Raw genomic sequence first — 16,318 nt, 5'->3', positions numbered from 1 at the left:
AGGTCTTTGATGAAGAATAACTATTAGCTTGGAATGCCTGGAAATCACGTCTAGCTGCTTTCAGATGGGTTGAACCACACTTAAAACTTGCAGTTACACTCCATTAATTATCCTAATATCACTCTTCGGGTTTTAAGTATGAGATTCCAAAATACTTGACGGAGTCATATGATGTGAAGCTGATGGTTACTGGAAAACCCATCCACAAGTTACGAATGACATGCTGAAAGAAGCTCGCATGAGTGAAACCCATTAAATCCAATTGCCAGTACAATTCTGTCAATAGCATGTAAAATGTGTCAGCTGTGACTCAGTCCATAGCATTCATTTACAAGGATCTGTGCTCACGGAACACCCTGGGGCTTGAACCCAAAACTCTACAATGCTGAAGGAGTGCTGCATTTCTCAGGTACTGTCTTTCCAGTAGGATGTTAAACTTAAACCCTGTCATCCTGCACGGATGGATGTAAAACAAAATCTGATTTGATATTCCAAAGATGAGCAGGGGCTTTATCCCCATGTTCCGGCCAAAATTTATCACTAAATCAACATCAAGAGAGAGAAAACTGAACAGGTCATTCTTAAATTGGTTTAGATTTTTTTAGATTACTTTACAGTGTGGAAACAGGCCCTTCGGCCCAACAAGTCCACACCGACCCGCCGAAGCGCAAACCACCCATACCCCTACATTTACCCCTTACCTAACACTACGGGCAATTTAGCATGGCCAATTCACCTGACCTGCACATCTTTGGACTGTGGGAGGAAACCGGAGAACCTGGAGGAAACCCACGCAGACACGGGGAGAATGTGCAAACTCCACACAGTCAGTCGCCTGAGGCGGGAATTGAACCCGGGTCTCTGGCGCTGTGAGGCAACAGTGCTAACCACTGTGCCACCGTGCCGCCCACAAGTGTTTCTGGGAGTTTGCCATCTACAAATTGGCTGCCACAGTTCCTACTTTACAACAGTGATGAGATTAGATTAGATTCCCTACAGTATGAAAACAAGCCCTTTGGCCCAACCAGTCCACACCGACCCTCCGAAGAGTAACCCACCCCCCTCTGACTAATGCACCTAACACTATGGGCAATTTAGCAATGGCCAATTCACCTGACCTGCACATCTTTGGATCGTGGGAGGAAACTGAAGCACCCAGAGGAAACCCACACAGACATGGGGCGAATGTGTAAACTCCATACAGACAGTTGCCCTCGGCTTGAATTGAACCTGGGACTCTGGTGCTGTGAGGCTGCAGTGCTAACCACTGAGCCACCATTGTCATACTTTGAGTTACTAGTAAGTTGCAAGAACCACTGTGTAAATGCAGGCCTTTATTTTTCCTGTTGATAGGGAGGTGGTTCAATGTCATCAAGTTCAGCAAAAATCACTTAATGTGTTGTATGCACAACAGTCCAATAGTTGCTACCAGCAACTGGTCAATTGATAATGTCTGCAGGACAGCTGAGCCCTTGCATCTACTTTCAAAAGCTGATTAATTAGATTCTTCTCCCAAATATTTTTCATCAACCTGTTCAGAGTCGGTATTACACACCAGATGTGCAGGTGAGGCTTGAACTCAGGTCTCCTGGCTCAGAGGTCAGGTCACTACCACTGTAGCGCGAAGACCTTCCAAAGGACCCTCCAACTTCTTCCATTTTATTATAAATATTCAGAAGTGCTCTTACACACAAGTGAGTTTTGATTTCCCCATCACCAAATTACCTGTGATTTTTTTCATCTATATATCACCGGTGTTTTCCAACTGATTAATTTAGGTGCGAAGCCTGTTAAGGGCGATGCAGACCATCAAAGCTGAGGGAGAGGGGGCTAAATTGAAACAGAGTTGGAAGGGGCAGCCTCTTTTTCCATTGCACTCTTCAGAATGCAAACCACCTGAATGGTGCTCTTCTCTACTTGAGATGCAGCTCCAGGCCAAGATTGTAGGCCAGAAGCCTACTGGTTTGGAAAAAAACAATCTTTTGTCTCTCCTCAGCCATCTGCACATCATTGCAAGTAAAATCAGCTATGGAGCATAACAATCAGGAAAGATTTAAAAGGTAATGTTGGTTTAAGAATACTTTCTTCATATATTTAAGAATAGCAGATTGGTACAGGTTTATTAACAGTATTGAAAATGAGATAATGAAAAATACATATTTTTAATCACAGTGTCAAACCACCGTGTTTGAACAATCTGCCTGATTTTTGCTGATTGAAAATTACCTTTTGAATATGGGTTAAGCCTTCAGATTTGTGAAGACTGCATAGGATGTGCATATTGATAACAATGCAATGTCCATATGCTCATTTGAGTTTTCCAGCTTATTCACTCATGTGTCATTGAGGAAGCCACAGACTGTACTGTCGTATTATGATGATCTAGATCTGCCATTATTACATGAATCAGTAGTTGAACTTATGAACTCAGCAACACACACATTCAGTTAAGTTTTAACAACACTATGTATGGCCCAACAGATGGTGTTGTTGTGGAATCCCCGCAAGGCTCCGCTCTCACAGACATCTTTGTTGGATTCTCCCGAGAAATATGTTTTCAATGGAAAGACACCTGACCTTCGACCCTGTGCATATTTCCAATATGTAGATGATACGCTTGTGATATTTAAATTTGCAGCTGCATGTAAGAACATCCTTCCGTGTTTTAAAGGACATGCTGAATGAGCTCCCTCATCCTGAGAAATCAGCCAGAGGGGTGGTGAATACTGGCCATTACCAATTTACTTTCATTGGTGAGTATACACATTGAGATGCACATGCTAAAAGATTAACCTTATTGAAAAACCTTGTAAAAAGGGCCCAAGCTACCTGCTCACTGTGCAAACTTCATGCTGAAATGGAGAGCATCAAAAACATCCTATCGGATATTGGCGACCTTGATCAGATCTCATATAAACTCATAAAAATCCTTAAGACAGCCAACCTCCTCCTTAAAAGTATCCAGACTACATCAGATTGCCTTGGATCATTACAGTACCTGATAAAGTTTGAGCAAGAGGTAAAGCTAGCTATTTCACACTGCTTGAACATAGCAACAGAAGCAGTGTTCATCACTAACAGAATGCTGTAGACAACTAAAAGGTCTTTGTGCCTATTGCACAAATATGGTACATGAACTTTATGGGATTATGAAGTGAGGTATGGGCTTGTATTCTCTAGAGTTTTGAGGACTGACAGGAGACCTCATTGAAATTAAGAACATTCTTACAGAGTGTGACAGGGTAGATGTGTGTAGGATGTTCCCCTGCTGATGAGGCTAATACCAAGGAACAGTCTTGGAACAAGGCAGAGACCTCATAGATGTGTGGTGAGGAGGAACTTCTTCAATCAGTGTGTTTGAAATTCGTTACCACAGGGGGCTATGAAAGCTCAATCATTCAGCATGTTTAAGACTAAAACTTGTAGATTTCTGGAAACTAACCATATCGATGGAGCTACGATAATGCAGGGGCAAATTAACACCATCTGTTGAATGGTGGAACAGATCACCAGCCAAATGGGTAATTTCTGCTCCTATTTCGTTAACACATGTCCAGATCAAACATTCAAGAATATTCTCAAGGAACCTACCATTTTTACCTCACTGTTGCCAATGATTCCCCCTATTTCACCCAGATCCTTTAGCAAGATATTCAATATCTCAGTTGCTCGCTTTTTCTGGTGGTTACTGAGCTCCTGAAGTTGGTTGAATTCTTTCTGAACAACCACTAAAGTATTCTGTGGAAAAAAATAAGTTTGAATGAAAATCTGCAGGTTAAGAAGAAAATCATTTGACACAAATTTTTTAAATTGTTTTAATTCTTCAAAAGAAATGAAAAATATTTCTTAACATCATAAAATAGACCAACATTAGGACGTTATTTAGCCTATCGAGTCAGTGCTGGGCCTTTCAAAGCAGTCCTGTTAATCCCAACTTTCTCCATTTCCCTGCAATTTACTTTTCTCCTTGAAGTAAACATCTACTTCCCTTTTGAAAACTACTATTGAAACTTCCCCATCATCTAGCATTAAGAGCAGCTCCCATTGGGGTGGCATGGTAGATCAATGGTTAGCACTGCTGCCTCATAGTACTGTGGACCCGGGTTCAATTCCAGACTTGGGCAACTGTCGATGTGGAGGTTGCACATTTCCTCCAGTTTCCTCCCACAGTTCTCATAGTACACCAGTTGAAAACCACTGATCTGGGATAAGGCTAGACAATTGCGTACTTCCGTTCTTCTCCTAAACAAAGGGCATTGTTAAACTGGAGAGGATTCAGAAAAGATTTACAGGAATGCTTCTAGGAACAGATGGTTTGAGATATAAAAATAGACTGGAAAAACTGGGATTTTTTTCACAGGAGTGTAGGAGATTAAGGGGTGACATTAATGAGGTTTATAAAATCACAAAGGGCATGGATTAGGTGAATGACAAGGTTTTTTTTTCCCGAGGGGGCATATTTCTAAGGCGAGAGGAGGACGATTTAAAAAGGATACGAGAGGCAAATTTTTTAACACAGAGAGTGGTTTGTGAATGAAATGAACTGCTGGAGGAAGTGTTGGATGCAGGTACAGTTACAACATTTAAAAGACATTTGGATAAGTTCACGAACAGAAAAGCTTTGGAGGGATATAGGCCAAGTGTAGACAGCCTAGTTTTGTTTGAGAACATGGTCGGTGTGGACTAGTTGGACTGAAGGATGTGTTTTCATGCCGTTTGACTCTATGACTCTATAACAAGCCAAGACAATTACCGTTTTTTGCGCCAGTTCATCAGTCAGCAGCTCATTGGCCTTCGACTTGTCCTCCACCTCCTGGGATTTCTGGTCATAGTTGACAGCCAGTTCTTCCAGGGCCTGAAGCACTTCCTTCACCTCATCCTTAGCTGCTTCATTTTCCAACTGCAACCGGTTCAGTTCCTCTTGGATCTTCTCATAATCTCTCCTGGTGGAAGCCAACAGCTGGAAATAGCCAGACATTTTAAAAATCAGTTTTAACCAGACCAAACCCTTCATGGGAATTGCAAGATGCTCAAAATGTTTTACTGAAGACATATCCCAAAATAATGATAACCAGTACCTAAATCCCCCTCAAGGGGTCCTAGGGGTGCTCCAGCAGATTCAAAGTATTTAACACAAACTCTACAGGCTTTTAACAGTTCATCCCCACATTTTCCCCATTTCTTTGACCTTGATATATATGGATTCAGTTGCTATAAAGCATTGATGTTACTGGATTCAAAAACTCACCTCCTCTTGGTCCAGCATCTGCTGCTTTAGATTCTCAGTCAGCTGACTCTGCTGGTTGATTTCTTCATCCTAAGAAATTCAACAGAAGGTTATACCATCATCCCAAATTCCTAACTGAGGTGGGCTTCTTGAAATGTTTGTGTATAATCTGCATATACACAGGAAATATTTCAGTACAAGAGAATATAACTCCAAACGTGACAAAACCATTTATTTTCAATTGTTATGATTCCAACCTGATGATAAAACTGGACAAGTCAGGTTTCCATGGCTTGACAGAGCATAAGTTTTATTTTTGTTACTTGTTGTCACTGATGGTCAGCAACTGAACATATTCATAAGAGGCTGCCTGTGTACTATCGACAAAAGGACATAAAAGTCTGAGACACACAAAAAGGGAAAAGAAATTCAAACTATTTTACACAACACAAGAATTATTACAAATATCAGAAATAGAGATTCAATCCTTTTCCACTCAATAACGACCTTAAAGATACTCAAACTTCAGTGAACGTTCCCATTACCACTTTAGAGTTCCTTGCTCTGCTGATATAACTGTAAAAGGTTTCTACAGGTTTCCTCTTGTCGACATCTCAACACTTTCTGTGCAGCAAATGCACGATTTTCCATATCCTCAGCTTACAGACATTTTCGCTTTCTAGAGTTTTCTTCGAAGCCATTCAGGAGTTTTTCCTGAGCTCTGTCTTTTTGGAAAACACTGTCCCAGACTACATTGGATGCAAGGACATTGAGTAAATTTAAAGGAGAGACAGGCAGATTTTTAATTAGCAATGGAGTGAAGGGATATGGAGAGTGGCAGCAAAGTAGAGTTGAGACCAAGATGAGATTAACCAAGATCATATCAATTGGCAAAGTAGACTCAATGGAGCTGAATTATCTCCATCTGTTCAAGTACTGGTGTTCTTATGTTCTAGGTGATGGTGGTCGTGGGTTTGGAAGTTGAGAACTGATGCGTTGTCGCAATGCATTTTGTAGATAGTAGATATTGCTGCCACTCGGCATTGGTGGTGAAGGGAGTAATTGCTTATGGGTGTGATGCCAATTAATCAAGTTGCTTTGCTTTGGATGGTGTCGAGCCTCGAATGTTAGAACATAGAACATTACAGCACAGGACAGGCCCTTCAGCCCTCAATGTTGTGCACTCATCCAAGCAAATAGGGAGTATTCCATCAGATCTATAGACACTAGAGACTGGAACTGAGCTACTCATCACCAAATCCCTAGTCTCTGACCTCACCTTGTAGCCACAGTACTTGCATGGCAGGTCCAGTTCAGTTTCTGATTAATGGTAATCTTCAGGATATTGATAATTGGGGATTCAGTTAGATTAGATTAGATTAGATTACATTACATTACAGTGTGGAAACAGACCCTTCGGCCCAACAAGTCCACACCGACCCGCCGAAGCGAAACCCATACCCCTACATTTACCCCTTACCTAACATTACGGGCAATTTAGCATGGCCAATTCACCTGACCCTGCACATCTTTGGACTGTGGGAGGAAACCGGAGCACCCGGAGGAAACCCACGCAGACACGGGGAGAACGTGCAAACTCCACACAGTCAGTCGCCTGAGACGGGAATTGAACCCGGGTCTCAGGCGCTGTGAGGCAGCAGTGCTAACCACTGTGCCACCGTGCCGCCCACAAATTATTGTAATGCCATTGAACATGGTTAGAATCTCTGGTGTTGGAGATGCTCATTGTCTAGCACTTGTGTAGTGAGAATGGTTACTTATCAGCTCAAGCTTGGATGTTATCTCGGTCTTTCTGCAAATGGACATGGGCTGCTTCAGTAGCTGAGGAGATGCAAATGATGCTGAATAATGTGCAAATATAAGCGAACATTCTCATTTCTGCCCCAATAATGGAAGATTCTTGATGAAACAGATGAAGATGATTGGGTCTAGGTCACAATCCTGAGGGGCTCCTGCAGAGATACCCTGGGGTTGAGATGATGACCTCCAACATTTCAAGCTTCTTCCTTTATGCTAATTATGATTTCCTCAGATTGCCAGTTTTGCTAGGGCTCTGTCATGCCACGCTTGACCTTGATGTGGCCTGGATGTCAACAGCAGTCACTCTCCTCTGGAGTTCATTTCTACCCTGACATATCCTCCTGCACTCTCCACTGAATCATGGTTGATCTCTTGGCTTTTGGTAATATGGATTGTATGCCAATCCATGAATGTGTTAGAGTCTTTCCTGTTTAACAGTGATAGTGCCACACAACACAATGGATGGTATTCTCAATTTGAAGACAAGAACTGCATCTCCACAAGGACTGCAGCTGTCACTGTTACCAATACATTCATGGACAGATGAAATGGCAAGAGGTAGACTGATAAGGACAAGGTCAAGTAAATTATTTTCCTCTGGTATTCTTTAAGACTTGCTCAGCTTGGTCAGTCGTGGTGCTGCTGAGCTACTCTTGAAGACCCTCATCCATTTCAACATGGAGGAGTACTAATTCATTAGCCAGTTGGGGGGTGGGGAGCATGGTGAGGGAGATCAGCGAATATTAATCGGCACATTTTTTTTGCCCAAGTTTGACCTGATGTTATGCAACTTCATGGGGTCCAGGAGTCAATGTTGGGGGCTACTAGGCAATTCCCTCCTGACTGTATACCACTATACCTCCACTTCTCCTGGGCCTGCCTTACTGAGGGGACAGGACATACCCAGGACTGGTGATGGTGTTGTCTTAGACTCTGTGTGCAAGCTATTTTGCTGTGGGAATGGCTGTGTCAAGCTGATGCCTGACTCATCTGAGAGACAGCAACAATAAAGTCAAAAGGGATTTCAGTCCAATGTGCAAAATGTTCATACTCTAAAACCCAATGGAATAATTTGTAACAGTGGAAAATGCTTGTAGCATTTTGAATTTACAAAGTTTCCACCACTATCTGTAGAACATGTTATTTGCAAAGAAGACAGATTTGCAAACAAATGCAGCATTCTAATCCTTATAGCGTTTAACTTTGAGATGCCAGCTGTGCTTATGAAGGTCCTGGCTATAATACCAGACTAAAACTCCACGGGAAAAATAAAGATTCCCATGAGCTCATCCATCCTACCAAGGTCAGCAAAAGGCTACTTTACTGGAGAACAGCGCATGGACAATGCAATGGCGGTTCACCTTTTATCAACAAAATCAGCAGCATTCTAAACTTTACACCTTTAAAACAAAACCAGAAGTTAATAGCCTAGATTTCACTGGATAGGCATTTCATGGAGTACACATGGTTTGGGATTTTCTTTTCTTATCATTAAGCTTTTTCCACAACAAATTTTGAGTAGTAGAAATTTATAAGATGCTCAATGGAACATCTAGAATTTCAGTGAAAACATGATTTTTACATCAACCTGCTCTGACATGTTATGATACACCTCGGTAAAAGGACACTACCAATCTGACACAGGAACCTGGGACTTTACTGAATGGTGGAGCCAAAGTGCATCTCCTTAAGTAATAAAAATTAAGGACAGAGAGAGAAAAACAAATAACAAAGAAGAAAATAGGGGCGAATCCAATCAGCTACAGAGAGATTGCAAGAAGGAAAGAAAGATTGCAAGATTAAGAATGTTCAAAGAGGAATTGTAAGAAAGAAAAGGAACTTTAACAACATTGAGGAGGTTTCATACCTGTGGATGTCAGATGCCACAGTTCCAATTGCTCCTTTCCTGGTCTTCCAAGATTTATTACATTTTAGGTCTATATTTCAGCTAATTACTAGGGACCTTTTATCAACAGCAACTTTAATTTATATTTACAATACAAACCTAGCAACTAATGCAACTCATGGAGAGTTTGATGGCAAGTTGCTGTTTTTGCAATGATAATGATGTTAGCAATCTGTGGCAATAAATAACCCATGATTTATCTCTTCCTTGTCACAAATTATTGGTTTTGTTGTGCACTAATAACAGTCTGCATCCTGAACCTGCTGTTGCTTATGAGCAAATTCTGGTATTTTGTAACAACAGAAGAATACGAGGGCAAAACACACTGAGGCACAAGTAGAGTAATGTGCGGACAATCTGTCATTGATCACAAACCTTATCATCGAGCTGCTTATACAAATTACTGATCTCTTCCTCTAACTTCACTCTCTCTCCTGCTGTGATTTTGGGTACTGGAACTACATTGTCAATGGTTGTCTGGTTGTCACACGGCTCCAAGTTCTTCTGGTCTTTGGCATCAATTTGTTCATCTTCAGGCACGGATTCACCTGCAAGGAGATTAAGCATGTTAGAACCAAGACCAGTAATCTCCATAGCAACACAACCTGCTCATTTGCATGCAAAGCGTGCACAAAAGGAGAGGAAAATATTCCATTTCATCAAGTGCAAGTAATGATTGAAAGATCAAAATGGATCTGTTAAACCAAAGAAACAACCCATATCATACTTAAAAAGCTCCTGTTAAATTTATTTTTTAAAAACTGAATTGAGTTGTATCCTTGCTGCACATTTAGGAAGTTGTCTCTTTTGAACATAATAAGATAATTACACACATTTATTTCAAGTAGCAATGAAAATGATTAATTGAATGTTGCTGCAAAGTGGATTTAAAAGGTCTCAGGAAGTAAAATCAGGTTTCCAATAAAAAATAAGCAGCTGCTGTGAATATAGCTGACCAATATCCGCCATATGAAATTCTGTGCATGTCCAGGAGATGTGCTTATGGTACAAAGAGACTGTTTCCATCTGTCACACAATAGGATATTTTGTGAACATTGTGCACAATGGGTGTTATAGTTGAATGGCTAAGCAGTCATATTGAATACTATTAAATCCACTCTCCTCTTACACTCCAGCAAAATGAGAGTATTTTATACAATATTTGTGTCTTCCTTTCTTCCTTGAGCATATTGGTACCTCAAGCTGTACCTTTGCAATTTGTTTAGACATCCAGCATTCACAACCTAATACTATGACAGAAAATTCCAAATTTGCACGATTTCATCCCTGCTGCAGGTCAGCAGCTCATCGGCATTGCTCACAATAAGCCAGTGGATGAATTATTTTACAATGACAAAAATTGCACATCCTGTGAGACACAATGTACTAAACAACAGGAGCGGTCTTTGCATCTATTAGGGGAGATTTAGCAAGATGTCTAATGGGAAATTTATTTGCTGTCAATGAATTTAACTTGGTCTGTCCCTTTAAAATTCTAGAGGTGTCATTTGCAGGAAGTACTTCAAGTTGGCACATCATCAGGCGAATTCAATAAAGTTGGCTTCATATTAGCATTCTAGAAGGAATGGTACATTGTGAGCTACAGGTGCAAATTCTTCAGTCAGTGGTGACACCACAACTGGCAGTGCAGCCATCCCTTTTCCTGTGGATGAAGCAGGGACTTCCTGGCCCAGAATGAGAAGTGAGGTATCGCCAGAGATGGCAAACTGACAAGGCTGCCTGGCAAAACCCTGTCAACATCCGATAGGAGTGATACAAAAGGGTGCCGAGGGGCAATGTTTTCACACAGAGGGAGGTGAGTGTCTGCCCGAGATAGTGGTGGAACAGAGTACAATTTTGTCATTCAAGAAAAATTTAGACAGGTAAGTGGATGAGATAGGTATGGAGGGATGTGGACCAAACACAGACAAATGGGTCTAGTTTAAATTATAAAAACCGGGCAGCATGGGTAAGTTAGGCCGAAGGACCTACTTCCATTCTGCAAACCTCTCTGACTCTATAATATCATCAAACTTTAAGATTAGCACACTGGTAAGTTTCCTGGTGAGTAATATTACAGACCTTAGGGTTTTCCTATAGTTATTTCTAATGCTGAAGAATTTTAATGACTGCTGCGCACTTGTGGTGGAAGTGAGGATTGTTGGGATGGTGTGAGATTAAGTTTTATCGAAGGTGTGGGGTATGCTGAGCATTCTTATGGAGGGTGAGGGCAGGAGTGAGCAGAGTTAGTGTCGGAGGAGTGGTGAAGAGGTTCAGGAGTGGGAGGTGGGGGCCTGAAAATTGTTGGGAGGTATGGAGAGGGGACTGTACATTGTTCAGGTTGGAAGAGAGATAGAGAGAGCAGTGTTGGAAGAGAAGGTGAGGGAGAGTGTGCAGTGTCAGTGCTGTGTTTGTGTGTTGGAGGGTAACAAGTGTTGGAAAATCAGGATGGTGGGGGGGGGAGCTGTTTAACATTTGTCAGAGATGTTAAGGGAAGTAAGCATTGTCAGAAATGCAGAGGTGCTGAGCTGTGCACTTACATCCACAAATACAAACTCAAATATTTATTGATTGTACTTGATGTTAAGTTTCTTTTTCAGAAATGAGTAATAAATAATAATAATTTGAGTTGATACAGAACCTTAAAGTAACAAAACACTCCAATGCATCAGAGGAGCATTATAAAGCAATTGAACAACATAAAGGGGTGTTAGGCTAGAAGGCCAAAAGCGTGGTCAAAGTAATAGCTTTCAAGGAGTATCTTAAAGGGGGAATGAAAGGGAGGGAGGCAGAGACATTCGAGGATTTTAAGTGACACAGCCAGGAAAGGGCATGGCCCTGGACAAAAATTTTAAGAATTGGGATCCAATGCAAAAAAAGGAGAATGGGTGGCAACAGTGCCCTCAGAATGCAAAAGGGGAGGGGAAGATGTGTTTAGAGGTGACATGCTGTGGTGGCAATGATGGAAAATGAGCCACTGAATACAGATGTTTGTGGGATGGATGATGAGGACAATGGGAATCCTATCACAGCCTTGGCAGGGAGCAGAATGGTGGAATACATAGCATAGAGTTAGATGAGATGTACAGCATGGAAACAGACTTCGATTCAACTCATCCACGCCGACCAGATAGCATAACCTAATCTAGCCCCATTTGCCAGCACTTGGCCCATAATCCCATTAAAACATTCCTATTCATATACCTATCCAGATGCCTTTTAAATGTTGTTACTGTACTAGCCTCCACCACTTCCTCTAGCAGCTCATTCCAAACATGCACCATGCTTTGGGTGAAAAGGTTGCCCCTTAGGTCCCTTTTAAATCTTTCCCCTCTCAACCTAAACTTATGCCCTCTCATTCTGGACTCTCCCACTCCAGGGAAAAGCTCTTGTCTAATTACGCTATCCATGCCCCTCATGATTTCATAAACTTTTATAAGTTACCCCTCAGCCTCCGATGATTCAGGGAAAACAGCCACAGCCCACACAGCTTCTCCTGAAAGCTCAAACCCTCCAACCCTGGCAATATTCTGAACCCCTTCAAGTTTCATAGTAGACACAGTCAAAGGTCCTGGCTTCATATATTTTGCATGTTTCTGGTTTTATGTTATTTTTAACTCTCGGAGCACAGTGCACCACATCCAATTTTTGGTGTCTTTGTTCCATTTCTTGCTCTGTCACCAGTCCCTTTGACCCTGGAATGCTATCCATCCCTCCTGTCTCCTATTCTATCACAGGGTTTCCTTTTCTCCTTGTCCTTCGTATCCTTTTCTTAAAACCAATTCCATTTCTTGCTTTTCTCAGTTCTGTTGATCTAAACCATTAGTTTCCCTCTCCACAGGTGTTGCCAGACCTGCTAAGTACTTGGGAGTCATAGTCATAGAAATGCATTGCACAGAAACAGACCCTTCGGCCCAGCTCATCCACGCCAACCAGATATCCTAATTTAATCTAATCCTATTTGACAGCACTTGGCCCACAGAACTCTAAACTGTTCCTACTTGTATACCCATCAAGATATCTTTTTAGTGCTGTAATTGTACAATCCTTCACTACTTCCTTTGGCAGCTCATTCCATACATTCAACACCCTTTGTGTGAAAAGGTTGCCCCTTAAGTCCCTTTTCCCCTCTCAACCTAAATGTATGTCCTCTAGTTTTGGACTCACCCACCCCAAGAAAAAGCCCCTATCTATTTATCCAATCCTCGCACCTCATGATTTTATAAACTATGTCACCCCTCAGCCTCTGATGTCCAGGGAAAACAGCCCCAGCCTATTCAGCCTGTCCCAATAGCTCAAATCCTGCAACCCTTGCAACATCCTTGTAAACCTTTTCTGAACCGTTTCAAGTTTCACAACATCCTTCCGATAGGAAGGAGACCAGAACTGCACACAGTATTCCAAAAGTGGCCTAACCAATGTCCTGTACAGCTGCAACATGACCTCCCAACTCCTATACTCAATGCTCTGACCAATAAAGGAAAGCATACCAAATGCCTTCTTCACTATCCTGTCTACCTGCCACTCTACATTCAAGGAACTATGAACCTGCACTCCAAGGTCTCTTTGTTCAGCAACATTCCCTAGGATCTTACCATTAAGTGTATAAGTCCTGCTCTGATTTGCTTTCCCAAAATGCAGCACCTCGCATTTATCTAAATTTAAACTTCCAGCAGTTTCTGTTTTTATTTCAGACTTCCAGCACACACAGTAGTTTGCTTTTTTGATTAGTGCTTACAATATTCTAACAAACTCAATATGTACTTCTTCAGACAAATATAAACTCTGATGTTTTAGTAAATAAGAATTTATGACATGGTATAGGTACAGAAAAATACTGTATCACTCCACATGAATATATTTCCCAATCAGTTGAAAATCATCTGCAAAATTAAGCATGTTTAGCAACCTCTTTCTCTCCCTCTGACTCCATAAACTAACAAGGAACATAGTCATAGAGATGTATAGCATGAAAACAGACCCTTCGGTCCAACCTGTCCATGCCGACCAGGTATCCCAACCCAACCTAGCCCCACCTGCCATCACCCGGCCCATATCCCTCCAAGCCCTTCCTATTCATATACCCATCCAAATGCCAGTCACTCACAAAAGATAAAAAGGAGCTTAGTTGATATCTTTTAATATCTGGGAGGTCCACTACCCCCAGCCCTTGCAGCAATTGCAATTTGACGAGCTTAATAAGGGGTACTTGTGATGTCAGATAAGGCAGCTAAACCAGCCATTAAGTCTCCAAAAGGTTTAGCTGGGAAAAGTCAAAGTAAGCATTCGCATAGGGTATAGCGAACAAGGAAGGACATTCATTTTAATAAGGGCTACTCGACCCAACCAGGATGTTGGAAGGGCCAAAAGAGAAAATGCTGGAAAATCTCAGCAGGTCTGGCAGCATCAGTAAGGAGAGAAAAGAGCTGACGTTTCGAGTCTAACTGACCCTTTGTCAAAGCTGTTGGAAGGGCTTCCCATCTTTAAAGATCTTGTTTAATTTTGTTAAGCAAGTGGACAAAATTAGTCTTAAATAACTGGTCAAAGAGAGGAATAACAAAAATACCTGAAGAAAATCCCCCTGTGACCACTTAAAGGGAGAACATAACTTCTCTCAATGTCAGATAATTCCCAACACCCCCCCCCCCCCCCATAGGCATAGCCTCTGATTTTGAAAAATTAAATCTTATAGCCCAAAAAGGAGCTGAATAAATTAATTCATTGTATCAAATGGGGTACAGAAACTACTGGGTTCAACAAAAAGATAACAACATCATCATTATATAATGTGATCTTCTGTGTCTTTGATCCCACTTCTGGGGAGCTATGTTAGGATCCCTATGGATAACCTCTGCCGGTGGTTCAATTACGAGCGTAAAAAGTAGAGTTGAGGGGGGACAACCTTGCTCACTGCCCCTACAGATACTAAAATTACTGATCTTACATCATTGATGAGAACTGCAGCCAGAGGATCACTATAAAGGACCTCCGACCCACCTAATAAAGACTTCACCTAGACCAAACCATTCCAGGGTATAAAAAAGATATGGCTATTCAACCCAATCAAATGCCTTCTCTGCATCTAAAGAGATCACTAATCCCGGAACCGATCGCTGCTGACACGCTTGGACCATATTATGTAACCTCCTAACACTGTTGCAGGATCTGCGGCCCTCTATAAAACCCGTCTGGTTCTCTTTGGCAACGAAGGCAACAGTGTTTCCAGCCTTAATGCAAGAATCTTGGACAAAATTTTAAAATAAGAATTTAGAAGCAAGATGGGCCTATAAGAAGCACAATCGATTCCAATGCTACAGGGACAAGCAGATAGTTATGGAAGCTTCCAGGATGCACAGCGAATAAAGAGAAGGTTTACAAGGATGTTGCTGGTATGGAAGGTGCTAGCTATGAAGAAAGGTCGAGTAGGATAAGATTTATTTTCATTAGAAAAAAAGAGATTGAGGGGGGACCTGACTGAGGTTTACAAAATCATAAGGGTATAGACAGGGTGGATAGAGACAAGCTTTTTCCCAGGGTGAAGGATTCAATAATGAGAAGTCAAGCTTTCAAGGTGAGAGGTAGAAAGTTTAATGGGGATACATGCAGCAAGTACTTCACACAGAGGGTCGTGGGCGTCTGGAATGTGTTGCCAGCAGAGGTGGTAGAGCCAGGCACGGTAGATTCATTTAAGATGCATCTGGACAGATGCATGAGTAGGTGGGGAACAGAGGGATACAGTTGCTTAGGAACTGACCGACAGGTTTAGACAGTACATTTGGATCAGCTTGGAGGGCCGAAGGGCCTGTTCCTGGGCTGTAAATTTTCTTTGTTCTTTGCTCTTAGTTCTAAGTATAACTTAGGGGAGAAATCAAAGTTAAAAATCACACTGCTCCGAAAGCTAGAGTTTCCAAACAAACCTGATGGACTATAAACTGGTGTTGTGTTACTTTTAATTTTGTACACGCCAGTCCAACATCGGCATCTCCAAATCGGGAGAAATCAAGTAACACTAATAAATACATCAATTTTCACATTATGTAAAATTACACTGGATAAATTAATATAGTGCATTAACTTTATCGCTTGTTCATGTAATGAAGGAATTTTCAGACTGTATGGAAGAAAATAGTGCACAATATGTGTAATAAATGGTTCTAAAGGCTACAGTAAAAGGCCTCATGGCCAGCAATTCCAAAGGTCTCATGTTAAAATGTCACATTTCAGATCAGAAAATCCATTTTCAGAAGTGACTTTTTTTATAAGCTCAAATGAAGAGATGGCAGGATGTCCACAAAGATATCTGCTTTCAGTGTTAATTAATCTAGGGAGGATGAAAACGCTTCGCCTCAATTCCACCACTCATA

The 16,318-nt window shown here is 41.5% G+C and overlaps 1 protein-coding gene across 2 annotated transcripts in view; it reads right to left on the bottom strand.

Moving 5' to 3' along the window:
• Positions 1 to 16,318, bottom strand: part of LOC122551741 (kinesin heavy chain) — a 206,067-nt gene that overhangs the window by 67,092 nt on the left and 122,657 nt on the right. For both annotated transcript variants that reach the window (XM_043694135.2, XM_087989247.1), the window contains exons 12-15: positions 9,330 to 9,502; positions 5,249 to 5,317; positions 4,754 to 4,960; positions 3,592 to 3,738 (exon numbers count right to left, since the gene is read on the bottom strand). In XM_043694135.2, the coding sequence (XP_043550070.1) occupies positions 3,592 to 3,738; positions 4,754 to 4,960; positions 5,249 to 5,317; positions 9,330 to 9,502 (596 nt within the window). The remainder of the gene's footprint in view (positions 1 to 3,591; positions 3,739 to 4,753; positions 4,961 to 5,248; positions 5,318 to 9,329; positions 9,503 to 16,318) is intronic.

This window comes from Chiloscyllium plagiosum, unplaced genomic scaffold (genome assembly GCF_037043375.1).
Source record: "Chiloscyllium plagiosum isolate Xiang-an unplaced genomic scaffold, Cpla_swu_hap1 HiC_scaffold_7, whole genome shotgun sequence".
Classification (NCBI taxonomy): domain Eukaryota; kingdom Metazoa; phylum Chordata; class Chondrichthyes; order Orectolobiformes; family Hemiscylliidae; genus Chiloscyllium; species Chiloscyllium plagiosum.
Note: the sequence above shows the minus strand (reverse complement) of the source record. Positions and strands in the feature narration are given on the sequence as shown.